The sequence below is a fragment of the Erinaceus europaeus genome, chromosome 2, assembly GCF_950295315.1.
Source record: "Erinaceus europaeus chromosome 2, mEriEur2.1, whole genome shotgun sequence".
NCBI lineage: Eukaryota > Metazoa > Chordata > Mammalia > Eulipotyphla > Erinaceidae > Erinaceus > Erinaceus europaeus.
In genome coordinates this window covers 10573319-10593029 of record NC_080163.1, presented here as the reverse complement: position 1 = coordinate 10593029, position 19711 = coordinate 10573319, and the positions used below count along the sequence as shown (strand labels likewise).

Here is a 19711-nt window from a genome sequence, read left to right as displayed (position 1 = left end):
ACAAGAACAGAGTGTCCGTGGTGGGCACCAGGGGGCGGGGCGCTGCACCCTGGGAGAAGACAGGCAAACAGGAAGGAGCTGGGGAAGGCAGACTGGAAAGAAGCCAAAATTAAAATAAAAATCCATCACTATCCAACACTTTGGTCCTGAAAATAAAGGAAAACCCTAAGAGGGATGTGGTTGAAAATACCCAAAATGGGGAGTCGGGCGGTAGTGCAGCAGGTTAAGTGCAGGTGGCGCAAAGTGCAAGGATCCGTGTAAGGATCCCGGTTCGAGCCCCCGGTTCCCCACCTGCAGGGGAGTCACTTCACAAGCAGTAAAGCAGGTCTGCAGGTATCTATCTTTCTCTCCCCCCTGTCTTCCCCTCCTCTCTCCATTTCTCTCTGTCCTATCCAACAACAACAATACCTACAACAATAAAACAAAGGAATAAATAAATACATATTTTTTAAAAAATACCTAAAATCATGGGTGGGGATGGAGGGAACTGGAACAACAGGACCTGCCGGGGCTCCTAGAAGCCTGGGGGGGAGAGAGAGAAAAAAAAATAGCCAAAGACCCTCCTGGATGCAGGAGATGCCTGGCAGAGTGTAAGGTCTTCCTCTAGAATCTAGAATGCTCACTCCACTGCTCCACTGCTTGGCCGATCCCACATATGTCTGAACATTTTTCTGCTACAGAGAAAGAAGTCCTTGAGGGTTGGGGTTTTGGGCAGTGTCCTTGTGGGAAAATGTACAAATGATAAGGAATCTGGTCCCAAGGCAGCTTCTCAAGAGGGTGAGGACCACCAGGACCTTGTCCCTGTGCTGCTGCCTCACGCTGCCAGGGACAAAGGCAGAGGGTGCCCTACATCTCAAAAGGGAGCCCACGAGATCCAAGACCCTCCAAGCAAGAAACAAAAGCAAGCCTGTCCCTTCCCAGGGACCATCAGCAAAGCAGGAAGTACCACATTCCAGGCAACAAAATCTTAGCCACCAGGTGGCCACTAACAATCCAGGGAACACTGGGCTCAGTGAGAACATGTGGTTTTACAAAAGGGGTGCTCAGTTCTTGAAGCCTCGTGTCCCTAGAGCTGGGAAAGCTGAAAAGACAAAGGGATGTATTGTCACTGGATGGGGTGCTGGGAGGGACCCCAGGCTGGTGCCACTATGCCTGTCCAACCTCACACTCAACATTCCCAGTTAGACATCTACTTCCTTTCTTCAGAGTCTACTGAATAGAAGAAACAAAGAATTGAACTGGCTGGGGCAGAAAGTATGGGAGCGCCCAGATTTAGATGTAATCCCCCAAGAAGGGGGGGGGGAGGGCCCCACTGTGCTGATTACTTCTATCTAGACCTGCCAAGCCCTTCTGCGACAAGCTTGTGGCCAGCTGAGCAGAGGCAGCACCTGGCCTGGCAAGGGCCCAGGGATGGCTGGAGGCAGGAAAGTGGGGAGACTGGTGGGAACATGACAGGAACCTTCTGGGGCATTAAAACTCCTACTCTGCAGACCTGGTGGGCTCCTCCTCGTGAATCAAAGAAGCCCATTCTGAGGTAGGCTGGCCCCACCCCACAGCCTACAGACCTGGGCCTCATGCAGGCTTCTTTCTGGAGGCCAAGTAACTCAACCAGCTCTGCCTCTTCCCCAGCCTTTGCACCTGGAACAGAGAACCTGAGCCTTGTTTTTCTCGTGAGGGTAGCACTAAGCCTCAACAGGCTGAGAGGATTCAGGGAAAAAAAAAAAAAGAGTACGGATGAAGCCCTTGTATGGGGGTGGGGTGGGCAGACACAAAGTTCCAAACAGCAGGTCTAGGCTGTAAGAAGCAGTGAACACCAGCTCCCTCTGAATGCTTCCCAGGAAGTGCCTTCTCTTCTCTACCAAGCTGCTACTGCTGTCCCTGGGGGCTGCTGCCAACAGCATTTCCCTGGGCCTGACACAGATCCTGCTGACCTGACACATCTCCCCTCCCTCCTCCCTCTGCTGTCATCAGAGTGGCACCAAAACTAAGTGGCTGAACCACAGGAATAAACCCCCCAGGAAGGCGGGAGGGACAAAGTCCCATTGGACATAACAATAAAAAATATATATATAAAAGAAGCCTGGCGGCTCAGAGACCCTCTAGACAGGAAGTGGGTGGAAGTGGAAAGAGGCCTGGGTCCGTAGATCTAGCTGGTTTGTTAAAATAAGCATGTAAATTAAAAGAGGCAAAGGCGAGAAAACAACAAACCAAAATCAAACCAAAAAATGGAAACTCGTGGGAGCGGTGGCTGTTACCTGAAGCTCATGAGGCGGCTAGGTTAATGTGAAGGTCAGAGTCATGGTCATTAGCTGCCCAAACTCTCAACAAATGGCCTGGGTAGGCTCTGAATGACCCATTAACCAGGGACAAAGTTACGTCAATTACGAGGAGGCCCCACCTCTTCGAATGGTTAAGGCCAGGATCGCCAATGCCACCCTCAATTGAAGGATGGAAGGCACTCTCCCAAGACCTTCCCTCAACCTAAGAGGTGGTGAAGCTGCCACGGGGAGTGGGACCTCCCTGAGGGACTGTCAGAGGCAGGAAATTCTTGAAATAAACCTCTGGGTCTTGCACATGCTTTTCAGTGTCCTTACAACCTAGGTTCATCGACCAGAAACCAAGGGCAAAATGGGCTCTGGGTCTCCCTTCAACACTCTCAGGGGTGCGCACAGCTGGCTCTGTGACCTCATACCATCTCCATGGGAACGTGCCAAGCCAGCCTCACTAAACCCCTCTTCAGCCAGGTATGCTGGGGCCGGGACCCAGACACACAGAATCCAGTCTGAAGGAGGCAAGAGAAATCTGAACTCAGTCTGGCATTTATTTGTAAGTCTTTACAAAAGTGGGGGGGGGGGGCAGTGGCACACCCGATTAAGCACACATAGTACTAAGCACAAGGACCCAAGTAAGGATCCAGTTCAAGCACTTGGCTCCCCACTAGCAAGGTGGACACCTCACAAGCAGTGAAGCTGGTCTACAGGTGTGTCTACCTTTCTTTCTCGACCTCTCTCTCCTTCCTCTCTCAGTTTCTTTCTATCTTATCCAATAAAATGGATAAAATGGCCGCAAGGAACAGTAAATTTGTAGTGCCAGCAATAACCCTAAAGACAAAAAAGAAAGAAAGAAAATCACTGGGGGGAGTTGGGCGGTAGCACAGCGGGTTAAGCACAGGTGGCATGAAGCACAAAGACCGGCGTGAGGATCCAGGTTTGAGCCCCCGGCTCCCCACCTGCGGGGGAGTTGCTTCACAAGCGGTGAAGCAGGTCTGCAGGTGTGTCTTTCTCTCCCCCTCTGTCTTCCCCTCCTCTCTCCATTTCTCTCTGTTCTATCTAACAACAGCAACATCAGTAACAACAGCAATAATTACAACAACAATAAAAAGAACAAGGGCAACAAAAGGGAAAATAAATATTAAAAAAAAAGAAAAGAAAATCATTGGGCCAGCAAGATAGCTCACCTAGATAGTGCTACTGGTTTGGCCTGTGCACAACCCAGGTTTGAGCCTGGCCTCCACTGCACTAAAGTGGTGAGTTTCTCAGCAAGGTAAGAAGTTGTCGGGGTGCACAGTATGTTCATTCCCCAGAGCTGGGGAGCTCTCTTAGCAGTATAAAAGCACAGGACTTGCACCAATTCCCAGCAACACCAGGCCTCAGAGCTGAGAAGTGGTTTGGTCTCTCATAATAAATCTTACTTAAAAAAAAAAATTTTTTTTTTTCTAGTTCCCAGCAGAGAGCTAGGTAGGGACCTCCACCAGCACTCACTAAGGCCCTAAGGACCTAACAAAGTTCAAAAGCAGTAAGAAATAGTGTGGGCAGGGGTAGATAGCATAGTGGTTATGCAAAGAGACTCTCATGCCTAAGGCTCCAAAGTCCCAGGTTCAATTCCCTGCACCACCATAAGCCAGAGCTGAGCAGTGCTCTGGTTAAAAAAAGAAAAGAAATAAGCATAATGTCATACTGTATCAGTCCATGCTGAAACATTCACAAACCTGCGAGATAGGGAGATTCATCCCATTTTACAGACAAACAAATTGAGGCTCAGAGGTTGGACGTGTACCCACAGGGCCACAGCAAGCAAGAAGCAAGAGTACAGCACTGAGCTCTTGCCTTCCATTCACTAAGAAATTATCTGGAGGGATCGGGTGGTAGCGCAGCGGGTTAAGCGCACATGGCACAAAGCCCAAGGACTAACATTAAGGATCCCGATTCGAGACCCCACCTCCCCACCTGCAAGGAGGGTTTCTTCACAAGTGGTGAAGCAGGTCTGCAGGTGTCTATCTTTCTCTCCCCCTGTCTTCCCCTCCTCTCTCCATTTCTATCCTATCCAACGATATCAATAACAACAAAAATAACCACAACCATGATAAAAAAAAAAATACAACAATTAGGGCAACAAAAGGGGGGGAAAAATAGCCTCCGGGAGCAGTGGACTCATGTGGTGCAGGCACCAAGCCCCAGCAATAACCCTAGAGGCAATATATATATATATATATATATATATATATATATATATATATATATATATATCTGAGAAAGAATAACTTCCTAAACAGGGCAACTGACAAACTATTCCTGCCCTGAAATTTCTAATTGAGTGGAGGGGAAATGAGATGGGAACCAAAAAGCAGATTAGAGGGATGCTGACAATGGGTGAGTTGCTCGAATACTGTGTCCCAGTTTGAACCTTGAAGTGAAGGAAGTGGAATTCTCAGAGATAATTCCCCTGAACTACAAACTCAAGTGCTAAGCGCCAACCTGGCCCACAGCACTCAGGAATAAAATTATTGCCATGAGGAGAAAGCTAATACAGCCCTTCCAATATGCAAAGGACAGGGACTGAGACATGAGAAAATCTCACCAACAAATGTTCAGGCAATTCAGGGAGCAGGAAGCACACAGAAACTTCAAGGAGTCTAAGCAAAACAATAAAAAAAAAAAAAAAAAAAAAAAAAAAACAGGACCAGGACTCACTCCCAAGATGCACAAAAAGCAGTGCAAATCCAAGGGGAGGAAATTCCAAAGTCCTCAACTTTGGAATGGGCCGCGCAAGCACACAGACTTCCTAGGCTCAGCATTTCTGTAACATTTCAAAAAAGCTAACAAACTAAACAAATAAATAACATGAATAAAACCCCAGTGCTGGAGTAGCGGGATCTGTGTCAGAGATGTCAGTTTCTTCATCCACCTACTTGCTTCTTCCACGCCCTCTGGCTACAGTTCAGGATAAGGTTCTCTCCCTGATCCAAGCCCCTTCTGTCAGATGAAGCTCTGAAATTTGCTTCCCAACAACAGTTTAACCATTCTCTCAAGCCAATCATGCGCGGAACTGCTTAAATCTGGAAAGAGGCTGGCTCTCCTGGAAGGAAGGCCAACTTCTACCATCCTAGAGAGATATCTGATCACTTGTAAGACTTCCTCCTCCCCTGTGTGTGTATACACACGTACCCAGGCTCAGATGCACACGGCCGGAGGAAATCAACGTGTTTCTGCTCAACAGAAATTCAACCTAAGCAAAGTATTAATATTTCTTTCTCTTTTAAACCAAAGCACCCCTCAGCTCTGGTTCAGTCCAAGTTTTGCCCACAACCTCTGTGCTGTCTCCCTAGACTAACACTGGCCGCCTCCTCTTTTTTTTTTTTTTTTTTTTAATTTCTTTATTGGGGAATTAGCGTTTTACATTCAACAGTAAGTAAAATAGTTTGTACATGCATAGCATTCCTCAGTTTCCCATATAAAAATACAACCACCACTAGGTCCTCTATCATCCTTCATGGACCTGTATTCTCCCCACCCACCCACCCACCCCAGAGTCTTTTACTTTGGTGCAATATCCCTATTCCATTTCAGGTTCTACTTGTGTTTTCTTTTATGATCTTGTTTTTCAACTTCTGCCTGAGAATGAGATCATCCCATATTCATCCTTCTGTTTCTGACTTATTTCACTCAACATGAATTTTTCAAGGTCTATCCAAGAACGGCTGAAAACGGTGAAGTCACCATTTTTTACAGCTGAGTAGTATTCCATTGTGTATATATACCACAACTTGCTCAGCCACTCATCTGTTGTTGGACACCTGGGTTGCTTCCAGGTTTTGGCTATTACAAATTGTGCTGCCAAGAACATATGTGTACACAGATCTTTTTGGATGGGTGTGTTGGGTTCATTAGGATATATCCCCAGGAGAGGAATTGCAGGATCATAGGGTAGGTCCATTTATAGCCTTCTGAGAGTTCTCCAGACTGTTCTCCACAGAGGTTGGACCCAATGAAATTCCCACCAGCAGTGTAGGAGGGTTCCTTTGACCCCACAACCTCTCCAGCATTTGCTGCTATTACCTTTTCTGATGTATGACATTCTCACAGGAGTGAAGTGGTATCTCACACTGGCCTCTTCTTAATAAAGGCTAGGACCTTATTTTATGCAAGGACCCAGGTTCAAACCCCCAGTCCCCACCTGCAGGGGAAAAGCTTCACAAGTGGAGAAGCAGTGCTGCAGGTGTCTATCTGCCCTATCTTCCCCCTTCCTATCAATTTCTGGCTATATTTATCCAATAAAGAAATAAAGATAATTTTTTTAAAAATTAAAGATTTTAGGGCGAGGGTAGATAGAATAACGGTTATGCAAAGAAATTCTCATGCCGGAGGCTCCAAAGTCCTAGGTTCAATCCCCTGCACACCAGCATATGCCAGATTAAAAACAAACAATATATATATATATATATATACTTTGAAAAAAAACTACTATCATGGTCTGGGAGGTGGCGCACTAATAAGGCTTTGGACTCTCAAGCATGAGGTCCTGAGTTCGATCCCCGGCAGCACATATGCCTGGTTCTTTCTCTCTCCTCCTATCTTTCTCACTAATAAATAAATAAAATCTTTAATAAAAAAAACTACTATTATCTTTGTTTATTGAATAGAGACAGCCTGAAATTGAAAGGGAGAGACAGAGAGGGAAATAGAGAGACACCTGCAGCCCTGCTTCACCACTCATGAAGCTTTCCCCCTGCAGGTGGGGATGGGGGATTGAACCCAGATCCTTATGCACTGTAGTGTGTGCACTTAATCAGGTGCACCACCACCTGACCCTTATATACCTTTTTTTAAATCAGAGTATTGATCAGCTCTAGCTAATGGTGGTGTGAGGGAATACCACTTTTCCCCCCACAGTTCTGTTTTTTCTTTTTTTTTTTAAATTTCTTTACTGGGGAATTAATGTTTTACATTCAACAGTAAATACAATAGTTTGTACATGCATAACATTTCCCAGTTTTCCATATAACAATACAACCCCCACTAGGTCCTCTGTCATCCTTCTTGGATCTGTATTCTCCCCACCCACCTATCCCTCTTTTTTTTTTTTTTTCTAGACCAGAACACTGCTCAGTTCAGGCTTACGGTGGTGCTGGGAATTGAACCTGGGACCTCAGAGCCTCAGCCTTCAAAGGCTTTTGCATAATCATTATGCTGTCTCCCCAGCCCCAGCTGTTTTTCCAGAGCTTTTTGTTTTTTCTATTGCTCGGCTCAGATTAACGATGGTGAGGGGGGATTGAACCTGGAACTGAGGGTCTCAGGTATGAGTCTTTTTGCATAACCATTTATTCTCTGTTACTGAGCAGGCTGTGACACACACAGTAGAGCACACATGCTACTGTGCACAAGGACCTGGGTTCAAACCCCCCAGTCCCCATCTGCAGGGGGCAAGCTTCACAAATGAAGCAGGTCTGCAGATGTCTCTCTTTCTCCAGCTCTTCCCTCTCAATTTTCTGTCTCCAGAATAAATAAATAGAATTCCTTAAAATGAGCTGAGACAGCCCAGTAGGAGAGTACAGAGGACTTGTGTGCATGAGGTCCCAGGCTCAAATCCTGGCACCATACATGACAGAACTGAACAGTGACATATCTCAAAGACTTTTAAAAATACTATTAGGGCCGGGGCCAGGTGGTGGAGCACCTGGTTGAGTACACGTTATAGTGCGCAAGAACCCAGGTTCAAGCCCCCGGTCCCCACCTACAGGGAGAAAGCTTCACAAGTGGTGAAGCAGTGCTGCAGGTGTCTCTCTGTCTCTCTCCCTATCACCCCCTGCCCTCTGAATTTCTGACTGTCTCTATCCAACAGATAAAGATTTTTAAAAAATTAAAAATACTATTAGGGCTGGGGAAATGATGATGATTATACAATAAAAACCTTTCATGCCCAAGGCACCAAAGCTCCCAGGTTTGCGATCCCCAGCACCACGATAAGCCAGAGCTGATCAGTGTTCTGGTTATTTAATTAATTAGTAGTAATAAATAATTTCTGGGGGCTGAGTAGTGGCACACCTGGTTGAGCACACATGTTACAATGCACAAAGACTCGGGTTCTAGCCCCCAGCCCCCACCTCCAGGGGAAAATTTTGCAAGAGGTGAAACAGTGCTGCAGGTGTGTCTCTCTCCCTGTCTCCCCTTCGATTTCTGGCTATCACTGTCCAATACATAAACAAAGATAATAAAGCTAAAAAAAGAAAAGTTCTGGGGCCAGGTGGTGGTGCACCTGCTTAAGTGCACACACTACACTACAGTGTGCAAGGAAGGACCCAGGTTCAAGCCCCTGGTCCCCACCTGCAGGAGGAAAGCAAGAGTGGTGAAGCAGGGCTGCAAACGTCTATCTTCCTCTATCTCCCCCTCCCCTTTCAATTTCTCTCTACCTCTATCCAATAAGAAACAAAATTGTGAAAAAAAATTTTTTTTTTCCCTCCAGGGTTATTGCTGGGCTCGGTGCCTGCACCATGAATCCACCGCTCCTGGAGGCCATTTTTCCCCCTTTTTTTGTTGCCCTTGTTGTTGTAGCCTCGTTGTGGAGAGAAAGACAGACACCTGCAGACCTGCTTCACCGCGTGTGAAGCGACTCCCCTGCAGGTGGGGAGCCAGGGGCTCGAACCGGGCTCGATCCCTACACTGGTCCTTGCGCTTTGCGCCACCTGCGCTTAATCCACTGTGCTACTGCCCGATCCCCAATTTTAAAAATTTTAATTTACTTAAAAAAATTCTTACAAAAGATTGAGATTTCCTGGCATAGTTAGTCAACCAGACTCCTAAGGAGCAAAAGAGAGGCAATAGTGTGCTTGTTTCAGCAGTACATATACTGAAATTGGAAAGATACAGAGAAGATTAGCATGGCCCTTGCGTAAGGATGACACGCAAATTTGTGAAGCATTCCATATTTAAAAGGGGGGGGGCAGGCAGATAGTCACTCAGATTCCTAGGGAGAAGGTCAAAGTGGGTAGGTACTGAGGGTCTGTGCTACACACACATGCACCACCTCCATCAGCGAACACTGGGCCACTTGTCAGGGACCTCCTTCAGCACTGGGTCACTTAAAACACGGATGAGATCACTGAGAGGCTGTCCTGCGAGGCAAACTCACTCAGGGTAGTTCACCCAAGGTTTCCTTCCTAGGCCTGGCTGGTGAATCACCAAGCCGATCAAAGTGACCACCGGATGCGCCCACCCGCCCCCCAGGGACGCACCCAGGTCTGTTGCCCAGAGGCTGCAGTTCCTGGGCCTGCCCTGGTGTTCTGGACACTGGCAGAGCCTGGCCTCTGAGGAAACCTAAGCCCTGTTGTCTGCTAGGAAAATGAGGAGGGCATTATGCCAAGCCACCTGCGATAGACATTTAGCCAAGTGGCAGTCGAGTCTGGGCCCAGCTCCCCAGGGTCAGGCCATAGCAGAGACATGCTAGTTGGGATCCACATCCACACTTGGCTTCAAGAAGTCTCCGGTTACTTCTAATGAATGAAAAGCCTTGGGACTTAAAAGGGTCAAAAGTCAGGGCTTACAGCAGGGCAAATTGGCTCAGCGAGTAGAGAGCTGGACCTCAGACACCCGAGACCCCAAGGTTCAACTCCCATTTCCACACACGCCTGCCCACACATACATGAAATATGTAAATCTTAAAAAATAATAGGCGGGGGAGATAGCATAATGGTTATGCAAAAGACTCTCATGCCTGAGGCTCCTATATCCCAGGTTCAATCCCCCACACCACCATACGCCAGAGCTGAGCAGTGCTCTGGTGTTTCTCTGTGTGTGTCTCTCTCTCTGCATTTCTCTCAAAAATAAAATAAACATTTAAAAAAAAATAATAGAACACAACAAGGGCAACAAAAGGGAAACAAATGGGAGTCGGGCGGTAGTGCAGCAGGTTAAGCTCATGTGGCACAAAGCGCAAGGACCAGTGTAACCTCCGGGAGAAGTGGATTTGTGGTGCAAGCACCAAGCTCCAGCAATAACACTGGTAAAATAATAATAGTAGTGGTAGAACCACAACAATGATAAAACAAGGGCAACAAAAGGAAAAAAGTAGCCTCCAGGAGCAGTGGATACACGAGCCCCAACAATAACCCTGGAAGCAAAAATAATAATAATAATAATAATCATAGTAATCTGGGAGGCTGGTGGTGATGCACCCAGTTGAGAGCATGCTACCATGTCTCAAGCCCCCTCTTCCCACCGGCAGGGAGGAAGCTTCACAAGTAGGGAAGCAATGCTGCAGGCTGTCTTTCTCTATTCTCCCCTTCTCTTGATGTCTTTTTTACCAAAAAAGGTAAAAAAGACTGTTCAACTACGGCTCGTGGTAGTGTGATGGACTGAACCTGGACTTTGGGGAACATCAGGCATGAAAGTCTCTTTGCATAACCGTTATGCTATCTACCCCCACCCCATTTCTGTTGTTGTCTCTATCCAATAATTTTTTTTTCCAATCTGGTCTCAGTCTGGGGAAACAGTATAACGGATATGCAAGCAACTTTCCTGCCTGAGGCTCTAAGGTCCCAGGTCCAGTCCCCAGCACCACCATAAGCCAGAGCTGAGCTGTGCTCTGGTATTTCTCTCTGTATTAGTCTCTTTCTCTGATTAAAATAAAAACAAATAAAATATATAATTGAAAAAAAAAAAATCTGGTCTCAAGCTTCTACAACCACTGGAAGGAGTTGAACAGTTCAACAGACAACACTGCCCCACTCTCTTGGGATCAACAATTCTGTACTGGCTCTCACTCCTTCCACCACTGCAGCCAAAATGACAGACAGCAGCCTGTACACAGGCACGCACAGTGCTGGGCACATACACGGTGGCAGTGCAGGGGTTGGCACATACACGGTGGCAGTGCAGGGGTTGGCTGATCTTTCTTTTACACGGCCTAATCATAAAGACTTTTTTTAATGTTTACTTATTTATTTCCTTATTGTTGCCTTTGTTTTTATTATTGTTATTGTCATTATTGGCTAGGACAGAGAGAAATGGAGAGAGGAGGGGAAGACAGAGAGGGAGAGAGAAAGAGAGACACCTGCAGACCTGCTTCACCACTTGTGAGGTTCAGACTCCCCTGCAGGGAGCCGGCGGGGCTCAAGCCGGGATTCTTATGCTGGTCCTTGCGTTTTGCACCATGTGCGCTTATCCCGCCGAACTACCGCCCAACTCCCCATAAGGACTTTTGAGGGGCAGGGTGATGGGAGCACCTGGTTGCGCACACGTTACAGTGTGCAAAGACCCAGGTCCAAGCCCCCATCCCCACCTGCTGGGGGAGAGCTTCAGAAGTGGTGAAGGAGTGTTGCAGTGTCTCTCTCCCTATCATTTCCTTCCCTCTCTTCTGACTGCCTCTATCCAATAAATAATTAAATACAGAAAAATAATATAGAAAATTTAAAAACACAACAAGGGCAACAAAAGGAAATAAAATAAATATTAAAAAAAAAGAAAGAAAATTTAAAAACAATTTAGAGGCAGGATTCAGGCGGTAGTGCTGCAGGTTAAGCACATATGGCGCAAAGTGCAAGGACCCGTATAAGGATCCCAGTTAGAGCCCCCGGCTCCCCACCTGCAGGGGTCGCTTCACAGGCGGTGAAACAGGTCTACAGCTGTCCATTTTTCACTCCCCTCTCTGTCTTCCCCTCCTCTCTCCATTTCTCTGTCCTATCTAACAACGATGACATAAATAACAATTAACTACAACAGCAAAAAAGGAAAATAAATAAATATAAAAAATAAAATAAAATAAAAACTTTAGAGGCTTTGCAGACTGGAATCTCTCCCAACTACTCATTGCTGCTACTGTAACAAAAAGCAGCCAGGAAAGGCGGCATGGCTGAGTTACACAAACAGGGTCGGGAGGCTGGCTGGTTTGAAAGCTTACCCATCCTATGCTACCTACAGAGGCTGTCAAACTTGGCCTTGACCCCTATCTCCTCCTCTAACCTCCTTTTGTATTTTGTATTATTTTACTCGTTTATTTTTACCAGGGCAGTGCTGGGGGCTGAAGCTTTGGTGTCTCTGGCAGAAGAAAGTCTTTCTTCATAACCATCCCGTTGTCTCCCCACCACCACCGCCTCCCACCCATTTCGCACCAATTCTCCAACTACGTTTGCTCTCTTGCTGTACTCTGTCTTTTCTACCCTTTTCCATCTCATTTGCTTTTGACAAATCAATACAAGGACACTGAGGGCAGGCAGCACTCTGCGGCCTGAAGGGCAAGGATCACAACAGCTCCAGAAGAGCATCTGGGCACAGAGCAAGTGCTGGACACAGGCTGCCTCCACTCCCCCCAGGTGCTGTGGCTACGACAGCAGCTTTCAGCTCTGTCGGCCTCTTAGCACAGAGCCGGCACACATGTGCAGCTCGGAGAAGGCCTCCAGCAGACAATCTTTAACCTTCACGTGACAAAACACAAGAGACGCTGTCACAAACTTTCAGGAAGATAAGGAGACTGAGTCATGAGTCCCACGGGTCAGGTGGGCCTAACTCCTGACTCCCAAGACCATAGCTGTCCACCACCCAGCCAAAGCTGGACCAGCCCACTGCCTGTGTCTTAAGCTTCCCGTCTCTGGATTTATAATGGTTTCTGAGCCCACCAGGCAGTTCCTCCCCATGAATCTGCCCACCAGCCAGCCACTTAGCCTAACCTTACTATTGGTTCTGAAAGCATCTATTTTGCAGCTGGGAATCCAGGAGCTGCAGCAGTGACAGCAAACCTTTTACTGTGCAGCTAGAAAGCTGCAGCAGGCAGACCAGGCCCTGGAAAGCAATATGAAACCTGGCTGCCCAGCTGGAAATAAAGTCCTCTGGAGGGAGTAGGGCTCCTTGCACACTCTGAAAACTCCCCTGCTCCGAGAAAAGCATGAGGCCAGCCTGGCTGCTGGAAGCACAAAAAAACCTGCACTGACTCAGCCAAACTCTCCCCAAGGGATGGGAGTGTCCTGAAGCTGGGTCAGACCTTGCACATCTCTCCCGAGGAGGGAGAGAAATAAAGACAAGATGACTTGCTAAGCAGTGGATGTAAGACTGGCATCCTGCTCTCCCAGTTCTCTTGGGAGGCCCAACAAGGTGGGGAGCACTGACTCACCCTAATTGCAAAAGATGAACGAAAGGGAGGAGGGAGTCAGCTCAAGTCAAGACAGCAGGACGGCTCTCGCTAGTGTAATAACACCACAGAGCCAGTCAGAAAAAGCCCTAAGATGGCCGCCACTTCCTTCCAACCCCAATCAGCTCCTGGCTGTGCATTAAGTTAACTGCCAGAAACCCAGAGAGGAAAGAAAAACGACTTCCTTCAAAGACATGTCACACTCATTTTTCTGTGTATACTCAATTTAGAATTTCTCCCTAGCTGAGACAGCAGGAAGAGAAAGAAACCATGAGTCACTGAATGCCCAGCATCATGTGGGAGCCTAGTGGACGCCCATATGACCGCAGTGACCTTGAGGACGGACATTCTTCTCTAACAGGGCGGGGGAAGGCTGGGTCTCAATAGCCTATCTGCCTCCAAAGCCCACAGTGTTCCTTCATATCCTGTTGTCACCTACAAGGTTCAAAGGATATCCCCACCAGCTTTACAAGTAGGAGAGCTGAGTCACCAACTCAGACAAGAAAAGACCAAAGGGAAAGAGAAAAAAAAAAAAAAAGGAGAAAGGAAGGAAGGGAAAAAAATATCCAGGCCCCTGTATCCAGAGCAAGCTGGCTGAGGGAAGCAGACCGCTCTTAGCTAACAGCTAGAGTCCTGCTCTAGAATTATTCTGAGAGGGTGATGCAACTATTCCAAACCAGCCAAGAAGCCACATCTGCACTTTTTGTCATCAGTGGATCCAGAGTCAGAAATTGTTTTTAAAATGGCCAGTGTCACATCCTACTATTACTCAACTGACACACACACACACACAAAATGCAATCCATGTTTCCAAGACATAAACTACCTTCAGAAATCGAGCTTACCACCCCCAAAGGGGGGAGGGGCAGGCGGTGGTACAACTGGTGAAGTGCTCACATTACAAGGCACAAAGACCCAGTTTCAAGCCCTTGGCCCCCACCTGCAGGGGCAAAGTTCACAGGTAGTGAAGCAGGGTTGTAGGTATCTTTCTGTCTCTCTCCCTCTCTATCTCCCCATCTCCTCTCAATTCCTATTTCTATCCAATAATAAATACATTTTAAAAGGGAGGGAGGGGCTGGGAAGATAGTATAATGGTTATGCAAAGACTCTCATGCCTGAGGCTCCAATGTCACATGTTCAATCTCCAGTACCGGCATCAGCCAGAGCTGAGCAGTGCTCTGGCCTCTATCTCATTAAAATAAAATAATAAAATATTAAAAGTCTGTAGGAGAGACTAGGCCAATCAGTTTGGAAAGCCGAATTCATGAAGTCCGACATGCACTCCTCTCCTCCTCCCCCCCAACCCCCCCACAATCTGTTTTACCTTAACTTAGCCACATGAACTTTACAGGCTGCCCAAAAAGGCAGCTGTCCCCCACTCCTCCCATTAGGTTTTAATTATGAAACAGGCCTCCAACCACTGATTCCGACAGGATTCCTTCCACCAATGAGCAGACTGCTCCTTTGGGTCCTCAAATCATCAGCTTATTAAATACCCACTGCCAGAAATCTCAGAAACCATCCTCCCACCCTCCCCATCCCTCTTCCTATTGTGTTGCCAAGGTATCGGAGGCGAGGTTGGCTCCATCAGAAACATCCATTCCCCTTGCTGCATCTCATCAGTGCTTTTCCTCAGCTACTCAGCCTCCTAACCTGGTTCAGAAGCAGTCACTCTGCACCCGAAGGCAGCATCCACGGGGACCAAAATTAGGTTCTCTGGAATACTGGTTTGACCTAAAAGCTCTCCATGGAGGTTTGAAAATAGTTTCATTAGCGATTTTAGCCACAGAGGTATTGACTGTTAACTGGAGATGGTTCTGGGGACTCAGTAGCAACAAAAAGCAAGATGGAGAATTAACAGTAACTATTTCTTCCCCCATCAAGGAAGGGGGACAAAAAAAAGATCGAGAGCAAGGAGCAGAGGTGGACATACTACTAAACCAGCACAATATGAAATAGTCTACGTTCAACCGGATGGAAACTTACAAACTGAAAAAGTCAAATCATTCTCTTAACTCGCCAGGTAGTCAGCAGCTGGGAAAGCCTTCACTTCTACAGGTGCAAAATTATTTTCCCTTGGGAGCTGCCTTTCTGGCGAAGAAGCCACTGCAGAAGTTCTCTAAAATCGCTGAATTTTCTCGATTTGTCCAGAGTCAAACTTTAAACCTTCAGAACAAATCAAACCCCTACTGGATAGATGTGAATTAGAAAGCCTATTATAAGAGGGTATTTTTGAGGAGCATAAATAAAGGGATTTTTATGACCACAACATCCCTGTTTTCCTGCACACAAGTGGTTGTTTCTACTGGGAGATAGATTTATATTTACTTTCAGGTCAAACCTCTCCCCAGAAAAAAAAAAAAAAATTAAATACTAAGTGGTTAAAAATTGTTAAATCAGGGATTCTGAGTGACAGACACCTTTTTTTGTTTCTTTTTGCAACATCCATTAATTTGGATTGTAACTAATAATGGTACATCTTTTTTTTTTGGGGGGGGAGGCAGTACTGTGACATTACAAAAACAAAGACTGCTAAAATATAGTCTGACATAATTACTAGGGCTTTTTGGGTTTGATGGATGAGTTTCCTTTTGAGAAAGAGAAAACAATAAACCCTTGTGTTACTATGCCTGAGCACTTTTCAATGTTTGGGGAAATAGTCTAAAACTGAAGGATTAACTGCTCAAATTTTCACTTACCCCTCCAAATCCTATTTCCTTAACATTTCACTTTAAAACTAAGTTTAACTAAGCATCCCTCTCTCAATTTTGTAGCTCTTGAAACTTGGAAGATTCCTCTGTTAGCATCCAGTGTTGGCTCTTGGCTCCTGGAGGAGGAATTTTCACAAAGCGGGGAAGCTTCAAATAAATGCAAGTCACTTGAGGCTGACCCTGTGCACTGGAGAATGTGTTTAGTTTGTGCTTCAGACTTTTTTTTTTTTTTTTTTTGCTGCAGGAGGCTGGACTGTGTGGACATTTCTTCCTCCCACCACTGATTTTACATACTTAAGATCACCCCTTCACAGCAGTTAAGTCATGAACATTGAGAGGGAGAACAAAACTAGTGGCCCACTGAGTTGCAGGTTACATGTTCCCTCATCTGAGTGAGAGAGAGCACTGGTTTCTCATTAAGAATGGGGTGGAGGTGGAGGTGGAGGAAGAAAGAAAAAAAAAAAAAAAAGAAAGAAAGAAACAGGATTTTTTTGAAGGGGAAGAAGGCTATGTGTTAAAAGTTTTCTGTAACAAAGTACATAAGGGACCAGAGGTTGGCAAGAAGGAAGCTGGACCTTCCACGTGTTTTGTCTTTTTACGGAATAACTTATGCTTGTAAAACACATCAGAAGTAGGTGTTTGGTTCTGCAAGTCATCTCAGTTGCTGTTTTTCCCTTGTATGTGCAGGACAAGGGGGAGTGGGGTTGGAGGAAGTGTTCTCTCCACCATGACTGGGTGTGTGTAACACGTTTGCATCAACTTTTCACCATCAGGCATGTGCTTTGGAACAAAGGAACAGTGCAGACAGGCAGAGAGGATTGGGGCTTGACACAGTTTACAGATTTGGTGCTTAAACAGTACTTTACAAATGACTTGCTTAATTTAAACGTCCGTCACCTTAAGAGACGTTGGAGTATAAGCAGAGAATTGGATCTACTTGAACCACAATCTTTTGGGAGAGAGGGAGAGAACATTAGCTTGAATGCAAATATCATAGACCAAGTTCAGTAACCTTGTCTCCTATAAATGGACTCGAAGTACCCACTTTCTTCAAAGACGAAGGCTGGAGACAAAAGCAATGGACTGAAATGGAAAGAGGGACACCAAGGGCTTGGAAACAATATGGGCCTTTTGTGTCAGTTTTTGTCCTGTTACAGAAACATACTTTTCTTTTTCCCTTTGAGAAAACCGTGTCCATTTTAAGTTTCTAAAAATTTAAACATCGAAAGGATGTGCAAGACTAAAAGGGCTCAGCCGGGTTAGAATTCTGATTCGAACAGTATCAATTCACTCTCTCAAGCATGGCTTTGGTCTACAGGCGGAAGGCAGGCAGGAAAGGGACAAAAAGAGGGAGATAATTGAATTACTCAATAAAAGAGGCTACTTACCATCCCAACCCATTGTAAGACATACACTTCTGACATAAGAGAACTCCTTAGAGGTCGAATAAAGCGTGTAAGCACCTTTGAGTAATGCACCTGCCCCCAAGAGGGGGCCCGGAAGCCCAACGTGGGTTTAGCGAACAGACCTCTGCTAATCTGTTTATTTCCTGGAACTGGAGTCAGGCTGCGATGGGCTGCGGATTTCCCAGGACGATACATTTAATTAGAACAAAACAAAACCAAAAAAAAAAAAAAAAAAATTGTAAAAAGCTCACCAAACTGCTGCACTTGTGTCTCTGAATGTGGGTGGCATTTCTTTTAAAAGGCAAAGTAGGGTCTGTGAAGGAGAAAGGGGAAAGAGGAGGGAGGGCGGGGAAGGGGCAGAGGTGCCTGGCGGGGAGGCCCTGGCTCAGACCTCAGTCTCGGGGAGGGTCCTCAGCAAAGTCCCGACCATCTGTCTGTCCAGCGCCTTCTCTTCCCCCCCCTCCCCACCCCTACCCCAGACCCGCTCTCCAGCCGCCGCCTCCCCCGGGCCCACGAGGAAAGGCTGGCTGCATTCTGGACCCCCAAACCTCTGGGCGGGTGCAGGGGACACGGGGAGGCCCCCCCAGCCGCGCCCTGCCTGGCCCCTCTTATCTCTCCAGAGAAGGGCGTGAGGTGAACCCTATTTCGCACTTGATAAAAGGAAAAGGGGAGCTCCCTTTCACCCCCTGCCAAGGCCCAAAGAGAAACCTTGTTGCCCCCCCCCCAGGGATGGCGCCCAGTTTTAGCCCGAGAAAAGTAACCCCAAGACAAGGGGGGAAGAAGTAGAACCGACTTCCTTTTCCCTCCAAAGCTGGGGGCGCCAAACCTCCCCTCCACCCCCCCAAAAATGCATCACCTCCTTATGAGATGCGCCAGAACCCCCCACCCACCCCTTCTAGGGGAAAACAAGAAAGGGTCTCCAGGCCAGAAATGGGCATCAAATGGGACTGGGCCACCCCGCACACATACACGCACACCGATTTTAACCTCTAAAGACCTCCCGCCAAAAATTAAAAAAATAAAAAATAAAAGTGCCAAGACAGCACCCTCGCTCCAAGGGGGGCACCCGCACCCCCCATACTGGGAGGATGGAAGAAGGGTCACTGATCGGAAATCCCCCTCCCCACTTTCTGCTCCTAAGAGGACTGGGGTACCCCTGGCTTTCTGGCTCCTGGGAGATCACGGGTAACCTGTCCACGTAGGGGGCCCCCAGGAGAAGCCCCCCCCAATTCCAAATCCCCTCCAGGGCGGGGGAGGGGGCTGCTCCCTGTCCCCTGCCCCCCATTTCCTCCCCGCTAGGATCCAGGGGGCCCTCCCGCCCCCCCCCCACAGACCCCGTTTCCCGAGCCGGGCGAGCGGGCAGGCGGGCCCGAGGCTGCAGGCTCCGGGGCCTCCAGGACCCCCCCCCCCGGCGCCCCCTCCCCAGGGCGGGCGCGGGGGGTCCAGGGGGCGCCTCCTCACCTTCCCCTCAGCATGGCGCCCAAAAAAGACAGAGCGAGAGCGAGGGAGAGCGGGCGAGCGCCGCGAGGGGGGGGAAACGCATGAGGCCGGGAGAGAAAGCAAGCGAGAAAAGAGCGAGCGAGCGAGCGAGCGAGAGAGAGAGAGACACCCACCGACCCCGCCCTTCCTCCTCCTCCTCCTCCTCCTCCTCCGCCGCCGCCCGGCCCAACATGGCGGCCGCCCCTTCCTCCTCCTCCTCCTCCTCCTCCCCCCTCCCCGGGGACGCTGCCCCGGCCGGGCCGGGGGGCCTGACCTGTCGTCAGGGAGCGGGAGGTGGTGGTGGTGGTGGTGGTGGTGGTGGTGGTGGAGGAGGAGGTGCGGGGCGGCCGGGCAGGCGTCGGGGGGACACGGAGGAGGCGAAGGCGTTGATGGCGGCGGCGGAGACTCGGATGGCGGCGGCGGCGGAGACTCGGATGGCGGCGGCGGGGGGGTCCCGGGCGCGGCCTCCATCGTTCCTTTTGGGGGTGGGGGGGGGGTGGCGGCGGTGGCGGCGGGGACGGGGGGAGGAGGAGATGTTAATGCACGGAGAAGGGCTGCTTGGGCGTGGCGGGCAGGGCACACTTGGGCTCTGGACTCCTGAGCGGGACTAGGGATGTATAGTATAAACTCTCTTTCTCTTTCTTTCTTTTTCTTTTCCTTTTCGGTTTCGGAATCACCTCTGCACCGACCTCCGCGTAGGTCGCGCGGTCTAAGCCGCCC

The 19711-nt window shown here is 48.2% G+C and overlaps 1 protein-coding gene and 1 non-coding gene across 2 annotated transcripts in view; one reads left to right on the top strand and one right to left on the bottom strand.

Annotated features, from left to right (window-relative positions):
- The window catches only part of ZC3H4 (zinc finger CCCH-type containing 4), a 48049-nt gene extending 28572 nt beyond the window's left edge, over window positions 1–19477 (bottom strand). The window contains exon 1 of the mRNA XM_060176929.1: window positions 19266–19477. Coding sequence (XP_060032912.1) covers window positions 19266–19462 — 197 coding nt within the window. The 5' untranslated portion in view covers window positions 19463–19477. The remainder of the gene's footprint in view (window positions 1–19265) is intronic.
- LOC132537164 (U6 spliceosomal RNA) lies at window positions 9100–9206 on the top strand. Its single transcript, XR_009548627.1, has one exon. It is a non-coding gene; the product is annotated as a U6 spliceosomal RNA (small nuclear RNA).
- Window positions 19478–19711: the final 234 nt, after the last annotated feature.